Source organism: Peromyscus californicus, unplaced genomic scaffold (genome assembly GCF_007827085.1).
Source record: "Peromyscus californicus insignis strain IS unplaced genomic scaffold, ASM782708v3 Scaffold_5__1_contigs__length_169319896, whole genome shotgun sequence".
NCBI lineage: Eukaryota > Metazoa > Chordata > Mammalia > Rodentia > Cricetidae > Peromyscus > Peromyscus californicus.
This window is the reverse complement of record NW_026294573.1, coordinates 56,935,638-56,952,948: the sequence shown is the minus strand read 5'-3', so window position 1 is coordinate 56,952,948 and position 17,311 is coordinate 56,935,638. Positions and strand designations below refer to the sequence as shown.

The window sequence follows — 17,311 nt, the reverse complement described above, 5'->3', positions numbered from 1 at the left end:
CCCTTATTTTGCTTGCAAGTTGAAAAACCACAGATTGTGCCCCGTGCTTCTGACTGAATAGCTGTAATCACGGTTTCTCAAGCTTCTCTTCTTTGTTTTGGTGAATTGCTAGATCATCTCCCAGAACTCGGAAATAACTCAGGTTTATTATAGAGAATACTAAAGAGGATTCAGATTAATGGCCACAGGGCAGAGATACACAGGGCAAGGTGCAGGAACAGGATAGGTAGCACTTCCATGCACTCTCCAGGAAACTTCTAATCCAGAAGCTCTCTCGATTTTGTTCAAATCATTAGCCAACCTTCAACCCTTAGCCCTTCCTAGAGGTTACAGGTGGGACTTGGTGTTTCTGGTGAGCCTTATCATAATGTTATTTAAAGGCCCCTTCACCACTATAATTAGTCATCTCATTAGCATCTCATTAGCATACAAAGGCATCTCATTAGCATCAAAAGGTGTTCATTGTTTTGAAGGTTTTAGAAACAGGGTACCAGGAACCAAGTATAAGAACCAAATTTTATTTCTTAATTTATTACATTGTCATCTGGAAAAATGTTTTAAATCTTTGCTTTTTTTCTTTTTTGGTGAGACAGGGTCTCATGAGAGTCTTCTGGTTCAGACTCCCAAGGCTAGGCTTATAGACCTGAGCCACCATGTCTAGTTCACAGCTGTTTGTAAGTGTCAAAACATGAATAGAGATTAGAATCTGGAGCTTATCTGGCCTTTTCTCATAAAGCAAAAGATCACATTTTAATCTCCATACTGTTTTCTGGTTGGAGTAGATGATGATGCCTCTGTGTTAGCATATTTAATGAAGCTATTTGAGAGGTACTGCTGTCTAGAACCATTCAAAGGAAGTTCGAGTGGGGCTATAATCTCCCTATTTAACAGTAATTCCCCAATATGACTCATTTCACGTTTAGCGAGGGAAGCTGGAGGCATTTTTTCATTTCCCATATCCACGAGGCACCTCTTCTGTGTGGACTAAAGCAGATGATGCTTTAACATTTTGTGTAGAAACTTCACTGATAATATTTACAGATGTCAATATAAACTTTCTCCTCGACAAAAGATTTCTCATAACATAGGTTTCTTTTTTTCCTTTGTGTGCCATGGATATATGGTTTCTTAAATACAGAATCACAAAGCTTAAAAGAAAAGCTAAGTCACATAAGCGAATATTAGTTGATTACCAACAAACTCAACTTCTCCATTCTAAGAGATCACCCTTGCTATCCTCTAGAGTTGTAGTATTTCTTCCTTCCTGGAATTGGGGATGAGGCTGGGCTACATCCACAGGCAGATACTAAGCTGGGGAGCACAGTTTCCTGCAAGAGGAGCCTGTTCCACTTACATCATCTGACCTTATGTTTAGCATGTGCAAGTGCCTGGTAGCCTGGCTCTCACTATTTCTGCAGAATTCTTTCTCCTATTGTACGCCAAGGAACATAACTGTTAGCTCTCAGACACCGTGTAATTTTATCTATGAAGTGGAAGGCTGTAAGCAATGGTGTGTGTTGATAGTCTTCCTGATTATGTTAGCGAAAGTACTGATAGCCAGGAGTTCTTGCCAAGGAGGTTTGGAGGTTACATCAGCTGCAGGCATGGATCCAAGCACTGTGAGACTAGTGCTTGGGGACAATGATACTAGTTCCCTACAGGAGAAAAGTGAAACTAAATTTTCAACCACAAAGGGCCATACCAGTGCTCCTGAGTTTTCTGTTTATTTGAAGTTATTCTTGAGTCTAATTAACAACCTAAAAATCACCAAGTATTGGAAGTAACAGGGAAAGATCTAGGAAGTGTTTGCTACCTTGAGCTGAGTTTTGCCTGTCTTGGTATTTTGCTTCACTTGTTTTTTATATACTTTCCAGCTGAAATAGTGTATGCAACTGGCTATTTCTTCTCTTTGGACTTAGCCCTCCTTCGCCTACTCCATGTAGAGTCAATGTACAGGCTTGCCGGCTGCAACTTCCTGGCACAAGAGTGTTTCATTCCAATGTTGTGGGTCTGAGGTTTGGGTTTTAAGCAGGTTCCTCGGTGGTTGAGATGCCATGGATCTGTCTTGGACTGTGCCATGAATACGCCAAATCTTCTCCCTCACAGTGCCTCTGCCCGGGACACATTCTTTAGCCTCATCCTCCTTACCGCTTTCGTGGTCCTGCACATCCGATTTGCATCCCGTTCCCATGGAAAGCCTTCCTTTATGCCCTTTCTATTGGCAAGGCAGGATTTGGTACTCCTTGTCTCTGCTTCTATCATTATTTACTGTTTAACTCTCTTCCCTCCTATTACACTAGTGTCTTTCAGAGACCAGAGACTATATTTTCTCTTTATTCCCCATTGTCCACTAAAATGACTGTCATGTATTAGTTGTTTAATAACAGTTTGTTGAGTATTCCATGCTTTACATTCCATCTCCATGTTTTTCTTAACAAAAGGATGTGAAACTCAGAAGTGGGGGCCCGACTGTAGCCGTCCCTGTACTACATGCATGAACAATGGTGTCTGCCACGAAGATACCGGAGAGTGCATTTGCCCTCCTGGGTTTATGGGGAGGACGTGTGAGAAAGGTAAGTGAATATACTTGATGACTGAACCATAGCTTGAAAGAGCCATCATTATTGAATGGAGTTTTACATCTGGACATAGATGAGAAGGGGGCTAAAGGGCTTTTCTTATGTCTATGGTACCGTCTTTGTGTGGACTAGATTCTTTTTCTAAAGGTTATTTATTGCAAACCACTGGAAAGTTATAACAAAACACCAATCTGTGGTGCTGCAGTCAAAGTGAAGGTTCATAACCTGTGAAACTGAGTGGTGGCCCCGAGCCCCTCTTTGTGAGGTGGTTTTGTTTTCTGGAAAGTGGATCATGATGGCAGGCTTGTCCCTGCCGCTACCAGCACCCAGATTAGAATTTCTCTCTCTAGGGGAAACTTTAAAAGGAGAGTTTAGCATTTTAAGGGGTTGCAATTTGCTTTCTGAATCAGTCTTTGTGTCTTTTCCTCCCACAGCTTGTGAGCCACACACATTTGGCAGGACGTGTAAAGAAAGGTGTAGTGGACCAGAGGGATGCAAGTCTTACGTGTTCTGTCTCCCAGACCCCTATGGGTGTTCCTGTGCCACAGGCTGGAGGGGGCTGCAGTGCAATGAAGGTATGCACCACTTAGACTGGGAACAGAGGAAACTCAGCTGGTGTATGGAGGCCACGCAGTTAGCTGATATCACTGAGTAGGGTGCATCAGATTTCTTTGTTACTTACTTATGGCTGGATATAGAGATTTAAATCATAGTCATTTTCAAGAAAAATACATTAGATTGGACAGTGAAACTCTGGACCTGGGGTGTTTCTGGACATGAGTAGGTGTTTCTCACGCATGTCACCTAGGGATCTTGTTAAAACACAGATTGTAACTTGCATGGTTCTGGACTGGGGCCCGAGGATTGGCATTTATATTGCATCTCTAGGCAATTATGTTACGGTTAGGTTTTCAACCATGCTTTGAATAAAAAGATTAAGGAAGATTTTATTTTATTTGTCTTGTGCCATAAAAATCAGGCTTTAGGACAGGTCCAGATAACATTTAAGGTTCAAAAATGAAGTTAACTCCTGTCACTTCATGGACCTTACTCAAGAACTAATGATTGCCACTGCCAAATTCATTAACAAATCCATTATCTCAGACTTCTCTTTGTGTGTATGAGAAACCTTGAGATCTATGCTCACCAAATTTAAAGTACACAATGCTGTATACCTGCCTGTACTTAAAACACTACACCTCTAAGAAGGTACTTAAACAGCACAACTGTAACTTTGTACCCTTGACTAACATCTCACAATTTTCCCACTAATCCCTATAAACAACTGTCCCATGCTTCTGTTTCTTTGAATTCCATCTATAAGAGAGAGTGTAAAATATCTGTCCTTCTCTGTCTGGTTTATTCCACTTAAATAATGTGCATTTGCTTGTGTTTTTAGGGCACTTCTACATTATTTTTTTATAGTTACATGCCCGTGAACAGTGTGTAAGTGTTCTGTTCTTTATACTCACCCATATTTGCTATCTTATGTCATATCAATAATAGCCATTTTAACAGATGCAAGATGATATCTCATTGAATTTTTAATTTGTGTTTCCTTAAAGTTGTCTGACTATGGGTTGCCAGTGATGACACCAGGGCTATGTGCATGTCAGGCTGCATCTCTCCCCTTTGCCTGACCACCAGTGTTATCAAACATGTTTTCATGTACATATTGGCTAACTATACATCACCTAAGAAGTGTCAACCCAGGTTCTTTTGTTCCAGTGAAAATATTCCATTGGAACTTTAATAGAAATTATACTGATTGAGCTGAAAATCCAAGTTGCCTCTTGGTTCCTTGAACATGTTGTCAAGTTAAAACTATCCACCAGAAAAAAAAAAAACCCAAGGGACAATATTGTTTTTAAATTAGTTTTCAAGTAAAAGTAATTCTATAGTTGACCAAAATAAGAACAGTTCATCAATGGAAGTCACTCATCGTCTAACATTGTTAGGGTGTTGTAGACGAATTTCCAGTCTTGTTAAATAGAAACACAGAGCCAAGTACAGAGGGAATAGCCAAAGAGATCAGAGCAATAGCCACGACTAGCCTTAGCTTACCAACAGCAGTAGCTTCCACAGAGAGAGCTTCTTCCTGTCTAACTCGTGTTTTTATTGCCTTCCTGTTCTGCCTTATCATTGGTTCTAAGCCCAGCCACATGACTTCCTCATCACTGCCTGTCTATACAGACCTCCAGGTCTCTATGGTTGGTACTGGGATTAAAGGCTCGTGTCACCGTGCTTGGCTACGTCCTTGACCACACAGAGACTCTGCCTGCCATGTGATCAGATTAAGGGCGTGGGCTACCACCGCCTGACTTCTGTTTATGGCTATTTGACCTCTGATCTCCAGGCAACTTTATTTATTAACATACAAATAAAGTATCACATTTCAGCACAAATAAAGTATCACCACAGAGTGTTGTCCAAGGAAGTTCAGAAGTTCAGTAGTCCTTACAGGAAAGGTACAGTTCCTGCTCCCCTTGAAGGAGCTTTGCAAAGTTCAGAAGTGCATTGAATGGCAGAAATGCTCTGTCTTCAGGAGAAAATAAGGGACAAGGAAAGAAAGCTAATATCATCATAAATTCCGTTATTTGTAGTTTTTAGTAGTTTAACAGATATTTTTCTTTATATTTGCCCTGCTTGGTGTTTCCTGAACTATCAGATGTGCAAATGTCAACAGAGTGGCAGAAATCTAAAGCGCTATTTCTGTTTTAAAACGTTATTGATTTTGTGTATGTGTGTGTGAATGTGGGCATGCCTACATGTGGTCATCAGAGGATGACTCCCGAGAGTCACTTCTCTCTTTCCACCGTGTGGGCCCCAGGGGTTGGGTTCAGGTTGTCAGTCTCAGCAACAAGTGCCTTTGCCCGCTGAGACAGCTCACTCAGCGATTCTCAATCTGTGGGTCATGACCCCTTTGGAGGTCACATATCAGATATCCTGTATATCACATGTTTACATTACGATTCATAACAGTAGCAAAGTTACAGTTATGAAGTAGCAATGAAATACTTTTATGGTTGGGAGACACCACAGCATGAGGGTATTAAAGGGTAGCAGCATTAGGAAGGCTGAGAACCACTGAAACCAGGCCTAAAGCAGTCTCTACAATATCTTTTCTACGGTATTCTTTCCACACTAAGGTGTTTCACCTTACAATATTGTTCCGAGGGTGTAGTTGGAAGTTTTTCTGTGTCCTGCCTGGCCCGTAGTCGGGACAAATCTCTCACCCACAGTCCCACAGCCTTTTATAAAATAATCACACAAAGGCTTAATTTTAATTATAACTGCTCAGTCATTAGCTCAGACTTATTACTGACTAGCTCTTACACTTAAATTAACCCATAATTTTTATTTATGTTTAGCCACGTGGCTTGGTACCTTTTCTCAGTTTTGCCTTGTCATCTTGCTTCCTCTATGTCTGGCTGGCAACTCTTGACTCAACCTTCCTCTTCCCAGAATTCTCCTTGTTTGCTTATCCCACCTATACTTCTTGCCTGGCTACTGGCCAATCAGCATTTTATTTATCAGCCAACCAGAGCAACACATTCACAGCATACAGAGTGACATCACCCATCACGAGGGCCCTGATCATTGCTTCCATCCCTTTTCTCCTTTTCTTCAGGCTGAATGTCTGTGGGTATAGCTTCAGACTTGATGTTTTCTTTTTCTGTCTCCACTCTGTTTCTGAGTTCACACAGAATTTCTTCTATTTTAGATACAGGAATTGTCTTAGTTGCTTTTCTATTGCTGTTTAGAAAAAAAAATACCCTAAGAAAAGCAGCTGAAGAAGTAAAGGGTTTGTTCTGGGTTATAATTCAAGAGTACATTCCATATGGTGGGGCCATCAAGTTAGCAGGAGCTGGAAGCAGCAGGTCACATGGCATCCACAGTCAGAAAGCAGACAGTTATGATGCCTTTGCTCAGCTCACTGGCTCCTTTTTATGTATCCCTGGATCCTAGCTCCTAGGATGGGGCCAGTCACAACTGGCAGGTCTTTGTCCTTCAGTTAACCTTATCAACACATTCCCTCACAGGCATGCCCAGAGTGGCTCATTTCTCAGGTGTTCTAGATCTCATCAAGTTGACAGTTGAGATTATTAATCACTGTGGTTTTACATTGTAGATTTTTTGGGGGGTGGGGTATTTTTATATTTATTTGCTGAAATTTCTCATTGCTGTGGATGTACTATCTTTGACCTCACTGAACATAATTATTTATACTTGATTTGAAAATCGTGTCTTCTCTTTCTAATATTAGTTCCTTACAGTTAGTTGCTATTGAGTTTTTCTTTCTTTTTCTTTTTTTTTTTTAAATTGAACACAGTTCTCTATTGCTTCTTATGTTGAGTAATTTGAAATGTTACCATGAGCACCTAATATTACATTGAGGGGATTCTGGAGCATGATATGTCCCTTAGTGGGTATGCTCACTTTGTTATTTTACTAGGCAACTAACTTGGTAGGACTCAAGCTATAGGCTGTGACTCTTAGTCATCAGGTCAAACTCTATTCAGTTCTTTCATCTTTACCTGGGCTTCTCCCAGTATGCTGAGCATGCGTGGTTCAAGGGTTAGCCAAAGATCTGAGTTTTCTTTCCAACTCACTATTTCCAATTTCCCTTCTCTCTTCAGCTACTGATTTCTCTAACTCTCTCCTCCAATTTGTCAAGCCAATGAAACAACAGATTTTGTGTGTGTGTGTGTGTGTGTGTGTGTGTGTGTGTGTGTGTGTGTGTTTTATCCTCTTACATGGTGTCAATTGTTCCCAACACTTAAGCAAAAAGCTGAAAAATGAGAAATACACCATACCTATCTTCTAAATTTCAATTCCCCTTTAGAAGTCCCCTGGTTTCCTCTGCCCCACATACCTTCTCTGGTGATCTCATGTAGTCATTTTCTGAATATTGTATTTAGAAGTGTGTCCTGGTAGAAAATTACTGAATTCTCCAGAAACAAAATTGCTTAGCCTTTAAATCTCAGTAAAGCTCACGAAAGATACACTACTGTATATAAATCAGCAAAGTTGATAGTGTGGAAGGACATCAAAACTAGCCGTTGAGAGGCTTAGTTGCCTTTCTTCCTCTCTACTAACATTGCTCTATGATGTCTTTGTTCCCAGCATGCCCACCTGGTTACTATGGACCAGACTGTAAGCTTGGGTGCCGGTGCAGCAATGCTGAGAGGTGTGATCGGTTCCAAGGCTGCCTCTGCTCTCAAGGACGGCAAGGGCTGCAGTGTGAGAAAGAAGGTAAAGCAAGGTAACACTGTGGTTAGGGTCACGTTCAGCAGGTCTGAGGAGAGCCCTACCGGTGCAATTCTTGCCCTGGCATCCTAACATCCTCTAACTATTTCTTACACACACACACACACACACACACACACACACACACACACACGACAACAACAAGAGACAACATTCTAATTCTTTCTAAGGATTTGTATTAGTTTCTTTTCTATTGCCATGGTAAGACACCATGACCCCACAACTTAAAAAAAGGAGTTTAACTTAGCTTATGGTTCCTGAGGGTTAGAGTCTCTGATGTCAGAGTGAAGGTATGGCTGGAGATAGTTGGAGTAGTGTTGGAGAGCTCACATCTTGATCCATAAGCAGGAGACACACACACACACACACACACACACACACACACACACACACAGGGGGAGAGAGACAGACAGAGAGAAAGAGAGAGAACAAGTAGGAAGCAGAATACACACTGAAGATGGCCCAGAGGCTTTTAAAATTTCAAAATTTAAAATTTTTAAAAATCCCCAGTGACCCATCTCCTCCAACAATGCCATATTGCCGAATCCTTCTCAAATAGTTCCACCAACTGGGGACTAAATATTTAAATTCCTAAACCCATGGGCTTCATTCTCATTCAAACCAACACAGGATCCTCAGACTACCTTTGTTTCTTTCTACTCTGAATAAACCAAATGCTTGCTGAGATCTTCAACTGACTGTTCTGATCCCCTTCTGGAGGACCAGACTAGTCATGGATCTGAATAACAGGGGAGCAATTACTTTGGGGGGAATCGGACAAAGAATACTTGGAAAGGAGGATGAAGGAAATGCTTCACTCACTTACCAAGGCTTTTTTGAGGTGTACCCATGCTGTGTGCATGAGCATTTCCTTTCCTTTCCCTGCCTACCATATGTAAATTTCACCTAAGTGCAGCTATAGCCATTCATTTATAAGGTGCAGATTGTGGCTGCTTCTGTGCTCTTTGGCAAGTTTTGAGTTACCATAGAGAACATAGCTTATACAACTGAAAATGTTTGTTCTCTTTATAGAAAAAGTTTGCTAATTCATGCCCAAATGTAATTGTGTAATATTTGAAGAAACATGCTTTTATGGCTTGTAAAAAAAATAGAGATGAGGGGCTGGAGAAATGGTTCAGCAGATAAGAACACTGGCTGCTCTTCTAGAAGACCCAAGTTCAGTCCCCAGCATCCACATGGTAGCTCACAACAATCTGTCACTTGAGCTCCAAGGGACCCAATTGCTGTGGGATGTTCTGTATGGCGAATGTGTTGCTGATTGGTCAATAAATAAAACACTGATTGGCCACTGGCTAGGCAGGAAGTATAGGCAGGACAAGGAAGAGAATAAAGCTGAAAAGTAGAAGGCTGAGTCAGAGAAACACTGCCAGCCGCCACGATGACAAACAGCATGTGAAGATGCCGGTAAGCCACGAGCCAGGTGGCAAGGTATAGATTAATGGAAATGGATTAATTTAAGCTGTAAGAACAGTTAGCCAGAAGCCTGCCATGGCCATACAGTTTGTAACCAATATAAGTCTCTGTGTTTGCTTGGTTGGGTCTGAGTGGCTGTGGGACTGGCAGGCGAGAGAGATTTGTCCTGACTGTGGGCCAGGCAGGAAAACTCAAGCTACACCCAATGTCCTCTTTTGGCCTCCACAGACACAGACATATGTGCAGTCAAAACACCTACACACATAAAAACATTAGAAATAAAAAGCATGTAACACATTTTACTAGTGTAAGTGTGATTTAGAAAGAGATACATTTTTAAATTCAATCTTTGCTCAGAATAAGGCAGATACCTGGCTTGGCTTTTTCTCCTTGTGGCAAGATACCCAAGAAAGTCAGTAAGATTACCCACAAGTGAGGTCACATGATGTAACAGAAAGCCAGAGGGATTCAAGGACCCAGGTTACTCCTGTTATGCTAATCTACTTTTGAGTGAACTAGCTGTGCTCCTGCCTGAGAGAATGACCCCAGTGACCTGGTTGCTTTGCATAGAGGTCTCACCTAAGAAAGCTTTTACTACCTTTTAAATAACATCAACTCACTAAAGGTCAAATTACCATGACACATAACTTTGGGGGACACACTTAAACCAGAATCCAATAATATTATCTGCTTCTGTATTTAATTAAGATAATTAGAGGGTTTTTTTCTGTCAAAGACCCTATACTTTAATTAAAAGTTAATTAATTTTCCACGGTGCAGGTAGTAGACACATGGGGTCCTGGTACCATTGCTTTTGTTAATACCGGGGAATTGTTTTCCTCATTCAACATTGGCAGCACCGTTTTTTATTTGACTGGCCAGAGATTACTTTGGGGGAGTTTATCTCATGTCGCTTTTGTGATCGTGTATAATTTAAATTACTCTTTTCTTATTATTTACATGTCACTTACAGACTTCCCAAACAGTGAAAGAGCCCTCATACTTCCACACTGAGGATTATGTTGTTGACCAGCACCATTATGAGGCCCTCTCCTGAGCCGAGAAACTGTTTGTTTATTTATTTATTTATGTATTTATTTATTTATTTACTTTGTAATGGTACACTTTAAAAAGCAAGGTGGGGACTGAAAGCTAGGTCTGGGGGAGTATGTGGCTACAATGACCATTTTAATATTGAGAATCTTCCTCTCTTTCCAAGTCCATTGAGGGAGCATAGCACCATGGAAAAAGATTGTATTTTGGCTTCAGGAAGACCTGAGCTTGAGCCTAGGTTTTGAGGTCGAGTTCCTTCTTCTATAAAGTGGAGATGACAAATGTGCCCTCAAGTTCACTATGCAATGATAAAACAAAATAGTTGTAAAGTAGGTCTTCGTTTTTCTTCCCCCATTGTTATGATAAAATATTCGGACGAAAGCAATTTAAGAGAAAAAAGGTTTTATGTTGTCTCAAAGTTCAAGGTCCATCCCCAACATGGTGGCCAAGGCAGCAGGAGCTGAAGGGGTGGGGGGTGACATCGAACCCAGAGTCAAAACACAGGGAGCAATGAATGATAGTGATCGGCTTGTTTCCCCCAGTTCAGGATCCTCAGCAGGGAATGTACCACTCAGCGTTAGTGTATCTTCCCGCCTCAGCCTATTCAAGATGATCTCCTGCAGACAGGCTCAGAGAGCCATCTCCCAAGTGACTGTAAATCTTGTCGAGATGAACTCATCTACAGTGAGTGTCCTTAGAGCAGCTATTGCTGTTATGTTGAAGATTGGACTGCATGGTTCTAATATATATATATTTTTTAATTTAGGCAGGCCGAGGATGACTCCACAGATAGAGGATTTGCCAGATCACATAGAAGTAAACAGTGGAAAATTTAACCCCATCTGCAAAGCCTCTGGCTGGCCACTACCTACCAGTGAAGAAATGACCCTGGTGAAGCCGGATGGGACAGTGCTCCAAGTAAGAGCCATGCTTCAGTATGCCTGCTTAGCACCAGAAGATGGTTTCAACATGGTGATCTGTCTTTGAAAGCTGGATTTCACTCCGGACCTTAACCCCTCCCTGGCTGGTGTGTTGGCAGCTTGATAAAGTGCCATGCTCCTGGGGGTGTAGAACTGACTCACTCGCTCTAACTTCCTCTGTATGGGCGGGACTACAGTACCAGACTGGGAGTTTGCCATCATACTGGGGTTGTTAGATCTAAGTGCCAAGGATAGTCCCCATCCTGCAAAACTATCCAACTGTGTGTGGTGAACTGTGCTCAGGTCAGGCTGCTCAAGGCCCTGCCCTCACATTATCTCCATGTTTCTAAATCCTGTATCAGGAAGAGCAAGGTGGCCACACAGGGATAGTGAAACCCATGAAATCAGTAACATTCCTGTGCTACCATGACACAGATTTTGTTATAGTATTAAGGCATGAGCCTAGGGAAGGTCTCTACCAATACTCTATGCCCATCCCAGACATGAGCAATTTTTTAAATGAAAATAATTTTTTCATACAGAATATTCCGATCATGTTTTCCCCTCCCTTATATCCTTCCGGATCCTCTCCATCTCACCACACATCCAACTCCATGCCTTCTTTCTCTCTCTCTTTAGAAAACAAAAAGGCCAATAAACAGATAAACTATAATAAAACAAAACAAATAGAGGGAGAAAACAAAGAAAAATCATGAGAAACACATGCCCACTCATAGACACACACATGCAACCACACAAAAACCCATAAAAACACAAAATCAGAAACCATAAAAGACAAGCAAAAGACAAGTTAGGTTAAAAAAAAAAAAAAAAAAAAATTCATTATGAGCAAAATTTTTCCAAAAAGCACCGCTGAGTTCAATTTGTCTTGGCCTTCTATTGTTGGTCATGGAGCCTCCCTTAAGTGTGGTTTGTATATCCAGTAAGACTCCATTAGAGAAAACAAATTTTTCCTTTGAAAGTGGTTGTCAAATGGTGATAGCTTCTGGTTTAGGAATGGAAGACTGTGTCCACTTCCCATCTCAGCACTGAGACCCCATCTGTCTTGGACATGTACATGCTGCTACAGTGTCTGTGAGTTTATATGTGCATTGGTCCTGTTGTGTCTGGAAGACATTGTTTCTTTGGTGTCTTCCGTCTCCACTGGGTTTTACACAATCTTTTTGCCTCCTCTTCCACATAGCTTCCTGGGCCCTGAGTGGAGGGTTTTGATGAAGACATTGCATTTAGAACTTAGTGTTCCTTTATCTCTCACTCTCTGCATATTGTCCAGTTGTGAGTCTCTGTATTTGTTCCCATCTGCTATGGGAGGATCTGATGTTGGCTGAGTGAGACACTGATTTATGAGTGTAGCAGAATGTTGTTAGGAGTCATTTTATTGCTGGCAGAACAGTGGTATTTGGTTTTCCCCTAGGTTTATCTAGTCCCCCTCACCCTACCCACACCCCCATCTCTTCTCTCTCTCACTGTCTCCTCTCTCTCACTGTCTCCTCTCTATCATTATCTCTCTGTGGATGGACATCCATCTCAAGCCTATCTAGTCTTAGGTTCATGGCCATCTGAGCAGTGTTCACTGTGGGTTTCATCTCATGGAGTGAGCCTTAAATCCATGAACACTCATCAATAGGGGTGAAGACTCTAGGTAGGCACCAGCTGGACTTTTCAGTGTTTGGTGAGTAATGTAGGTGTTGTCTTCATCAATAGGACCTTACCATTAGTTCATGAAGAGCAACAAATAGTCATGGCAATAGCCTGGGTTATTTGGGAAGTTTCCATGAGACCTCTCTGAACAACAACTTGATTAGATATAGCCTAATCCTGGCACTGGAGGTTTCATTTGGTGATAAGAGATTTCTAGTTGGTCCTTTGTCTCTCCCATTATTTGGTGATTCCATTCAAAGTTTTTTCATATGTATATATGTATATGTATATATTTTAGCAATCTTCTACTGCAGTAGGTTTCCATATGATCCCTAAGATGGCTCTTACCTCTCCCTTTCCATTTGATCTTCCAATCCAATCTCCTACCCATTTCTCCATAACTAGATATGCTATTTCTTCTACTTTAGGAGTTTCTTCCCTTCCCTCTAGTCCTTTACTCTATACCCAACATCTGTGGTTATATGGATTATAGCCTCCTTATAGAAGATTTAATATCTAACATTCACATGTAAGAGAATACATACCCCATTTGCCTTTTTGGGTCTGGGTGATTCAGGATGATTTTTTTCTAACTCCATCCATTTATCTGTGAATTTCATTTTTCTTTTACCAGCTAAGTAATATTCATTGTGTAAATATCCCACATTTTCTTTATATATTCTGTTGAAGGACATTTATGATATTTCCAAATTTCTGTCTATTGTGAATAGAGCAGCAATAAACATGGATGAGCAAGTATCTCTGTGGTAAAATGGAGCATCCTTTGGTTATATGCCCAAGATCTTGAAGTAGCTCTATTCCCAGCTTCTTGAGGAACCACCACACTGATTTCCATAGTGACTTGTAGCTGTAACTCCACCAGCAATGGATGAGTGTTCCCCTTATTCCATATCCTCACCATCACGAGCTGTCATTTGTTTGATGTGAGAAGACACACCTTAATTGTGGATGGTCCTAATCTAAAAATTCCTTGTCCATGCTAATGTCCTGAGTGTTTCCCCATAGTTCCCATTTGGGATGTGGTGAGGTTGTGGTCCAGTCCTATAGACTGTGAACATGCCATTTCCCTAGTGTCACTTACTGAAAAGACTCTCCTTGTTCCAATGTATATTTTTAGCACTTTGTGCAGATTAGTTTGCTGTATACCTGGGGTCTGCTTCTCAACGTTCTATTCTATTTGATTGGTCTACGCTTCTTATTTCATGTCAATGATGTGCTGTTTTAACCACTATAGTTTTGCAGTATAGATAGAAATTGTAAGGACTCCTGTGTTTTGTTTTTGCTCAGTTTTTCTTTGCTGTCAATTAGTTGATTAATAAATGCGTGAGCCTGTGTGAGTATATGTGCACTACATGGGTACAAGAGTATTGTTTTTTTCATTGTCATAGAGGCTGCATTTTTAATCTACTGCTGTTTCAGCCAATAATTATGTCTCCAAAGTTACTGGCCTGCTTCTCTGGCAGGGGCCCAGCTGCTCAGGTTGTGACCTGGTGGGAATTCTGTTCCCACAGGCACCAGCTCTGTCACTCACGGCAAATGTAGCTTTTAATAAATCTCTATCATTCTATTTACCAAGAAGACTTGGAAATCAGAGACAAGGGTGAAAACCTGATAGCTCAGAGAGGTTGAACAGCAACTAGCTGACCTCTCTTTGCCATCTATGAAAGAGACTATCTTTCCGCTCTGCCAGACCAAAAACAAACAAAACAAATCAAAACAAAAAACCCCACACCACTCAAAGTCCTTCCTACTACTTCCTGTGCATCTATCATCTTCCAGACACCCTCTGGCTCTCTATGATTACTTTCTGTCAACTAGTTGCTAACTTGGCCTCTTAATCCAAGGTTGATTTTATTTAATTAACACAAACACAAATTTGGGTTTCACAGTATGATTGAATATCCTGCAACACAGGAGCTCAGTGAGGCCAAACAGGGCATCAGATCCCTTGGGACTGGAGTTATAAATGATTGTGAGCTGCTATGTGAGTGCTGTGTACTGAACCCTTGCCATTTGAAGAAGCAATAAATGCTCTTAACCTCTGAACCATCTCTACATCCCCTTTGCTGTCTTGTTATTTTGTTGATTTTTCAAATATAAATTTTGGGGTTTTGCTGTTTGTGTTTTTTTCTCTGTTAAGAATTTCACTGGTATTTCTATAAAGCCTGCACTGTTTGCTTTGCATAGTATGAACCTTTTAACAGTATTTGTTCTTCTTAATCATGAACACAAGCTGTCCTTCCACATCTTTCACCAATATTTGACTGCTTTCATTATAACAGCCTTTCACCCATAGCTAAGGCTTCTAGTTCTATATTGAATAACAAGGGAAGTAATGAGATACTCTAGTCTTGCCCCTAATTCTAACAGAAATGATTTCCCTACTTAATATAATACCAACTATAGATTTGTTATGTATAACTTTTTTATTTTGGTATATATTTCTTCTATTCTGAATTTCTTCAGGACTTTTAAAATAAGGGATGTTGAATTTTGTCAAAGGTTTTTTCTGCATCTAGAGAGATGACTTCATGGTTACAGTTCTTGAATGCTCACGATGTATAATTTTCTTACTTTGTTGTGTCGTTGTATGGTTTAGGTATCCAAGTAATTCTAGATTGGCCAAAGAGTAATATTCCTCCCTTGTATTTTTTATGGGACTGTTTGAAAAACACTGATGTTTGTTATTCTTTGAAGGTTGGCTAATCCATCTAGGTTTGGACTTTCTTAGGTGGGAGAGTTTTGATTACTACTATAGTAGAACTGCTTGTTATAGATCTGTTTAAACTATCTCATTGTGGTTTAATTTTAATAGATCACATGCATCTAAACATTTATATATGTCTTTTAGATTTTCTAAGTTAGTGGATGTCTTAGTCAGTGTTCTATGCTATGCAGAGACAGCATGACCATAGCAACTCTTATAAAGGGAAGCATTTAATTGGGGCTTGCTTACAGTTTCAGAGGTTTAGTCCATTGTTGTCATGATAGGAACCATGGAGGCACACAGGCAGACATGGCGCTGAGAGTTCTGCACCCCATCTGGGTTCATAGGCAGCAAGAAGAGAGAGGCTCTGCACTTGGCTTGCCCTTAAAACCTCAAAGCCCACCCCCAGCGATACATTTCTCCCAACAAAGCCACACTACCTACCCAACAAGGCCACACATCTTAATTCCTTTCAAGTAGCGCCACTCCCTGACGACTAAGCATTTAAATATATGAGCCTATGGGGTCCATTCTTATTCAAACCACCAGAGCAGAATATGTATTTTAAAGTAAGATCTAATGGTTTCTTCATTTATTTAGTATCTATTGTAATGTTTTGCTTTTTGTCTCTGATTTTATTAATTTGGATCCTCTTAGTTAATTTGATCATCTATTTTGTTTATATTTTTAAAGAACCACTTCTTGGTGTTTTTTTCCTTTTATTCTCTATATTTTTTTTGTTGTTATTGTTCATTGTTTCTATTCATTAACTTCTGCCCTGATCTTAATGATTTCTTAACATCTACTCACTGAGGGTCTGGTTTGCTCTTGTTTTCTCAGAACTTCAAGGTGTGTCATTAAGGTAGTGTTTAGTGTTTGTCTTTTGTGACGATGTGCATTTTTTAAGTATTTTCTGTAAAATTGGCTTAGTGGTCATAAATTTCTTTAGTCTATTTCTTATTGTTGAAAGTTTTAAATTTTCTTTGATGACAGATAGCTTTGCTGAGTATAGTTTTCTTTCTTGGTAGTTTTTGTCTTTTAGGACTTGAAATATTTCAAGCTCTCTGGGCTTTTAAAGTTTCAGTAGAGTGTCTGTTGTTATTCTAATGGGCCTGTTTTTGTATGAGACATCGTATTTCTCTCTCACTGCTTCAATGATCTTCCTTTGTCCTAAGTATTTAGTGTTCTTAATTATAATAAAACAAGAAGGTTCTTTTATGGTCTGTTTGTGTGGTGCCTAAATGACTCCTATATCTGAATTGCCATCTCTTTTTCTAGTTTTGGGAATTATTCTGCTATAATTCTTTTAAAAATGTTTTCTATGCCTTTAGAATGAGATTCTTGTTCTGTGCCTATAACCCACAGAGTTGGCCTTTTCAGAGTGCATTGGAATTACTGGTTTTACCTTCTCACTAATTTGTCTTTGTCTTGTTTGATTATTCCAGTTCCTCTTCCTTCAATTTTAGATATTCTGTCCACTCCTGGTTCCAGGACTTTTCTGAGACCTTCCACAGAGTTTTGTTTTTTTTTTACTATAATTTTATTTTTAGCATTTCACACCATTTTCCCATCTCCTTGTTTGAATTTCTCTTTCATACCAGTCATTAACAATTCTTTCAATGAACTGTTTCAAGAACTGTTGGTTTGTGTCTTTGAACATACTT

The 17,311-nt window shown here is 40.2% G+C and overlaps 1 protein-coding gene across 3 annotated transcripts in view; it reads left to right on the top strand.

Moving 5' to 3' along the window:
* Positions 1 to 17,311, top strand: part of Tek (TEK receptor tyrosine kinase) — a 120,071-nt gene that overhangs the window by 55,519 nt on the left and 47,241 nt on the right. For all 3 annotated transcript variants that reach the window (XM_052717682.1, XM_052717681.1, XM_052717684.1), the window contains exons 5-8: positions 2,442 to 2,573; positions 3,014 to 3,154; positions 7,707 to 7,835; positions 11,104 to 11,255. In XM_052717682.1, the coding sequence (XP_052573642.1) occupies positions 2,442 to 2,573; positions 3,014 to 3,154; positions 7,707 to 7,835; positions 11,104 to 11,255 (554 nt within the window). The remainder of the gene's footprint in view (positions 1 to 2,441; positions 2,574 to 3,013; positions 3,155 to 7,706; positions 7,836 to 11,103; positions 11,256 to 17,311) is intronic.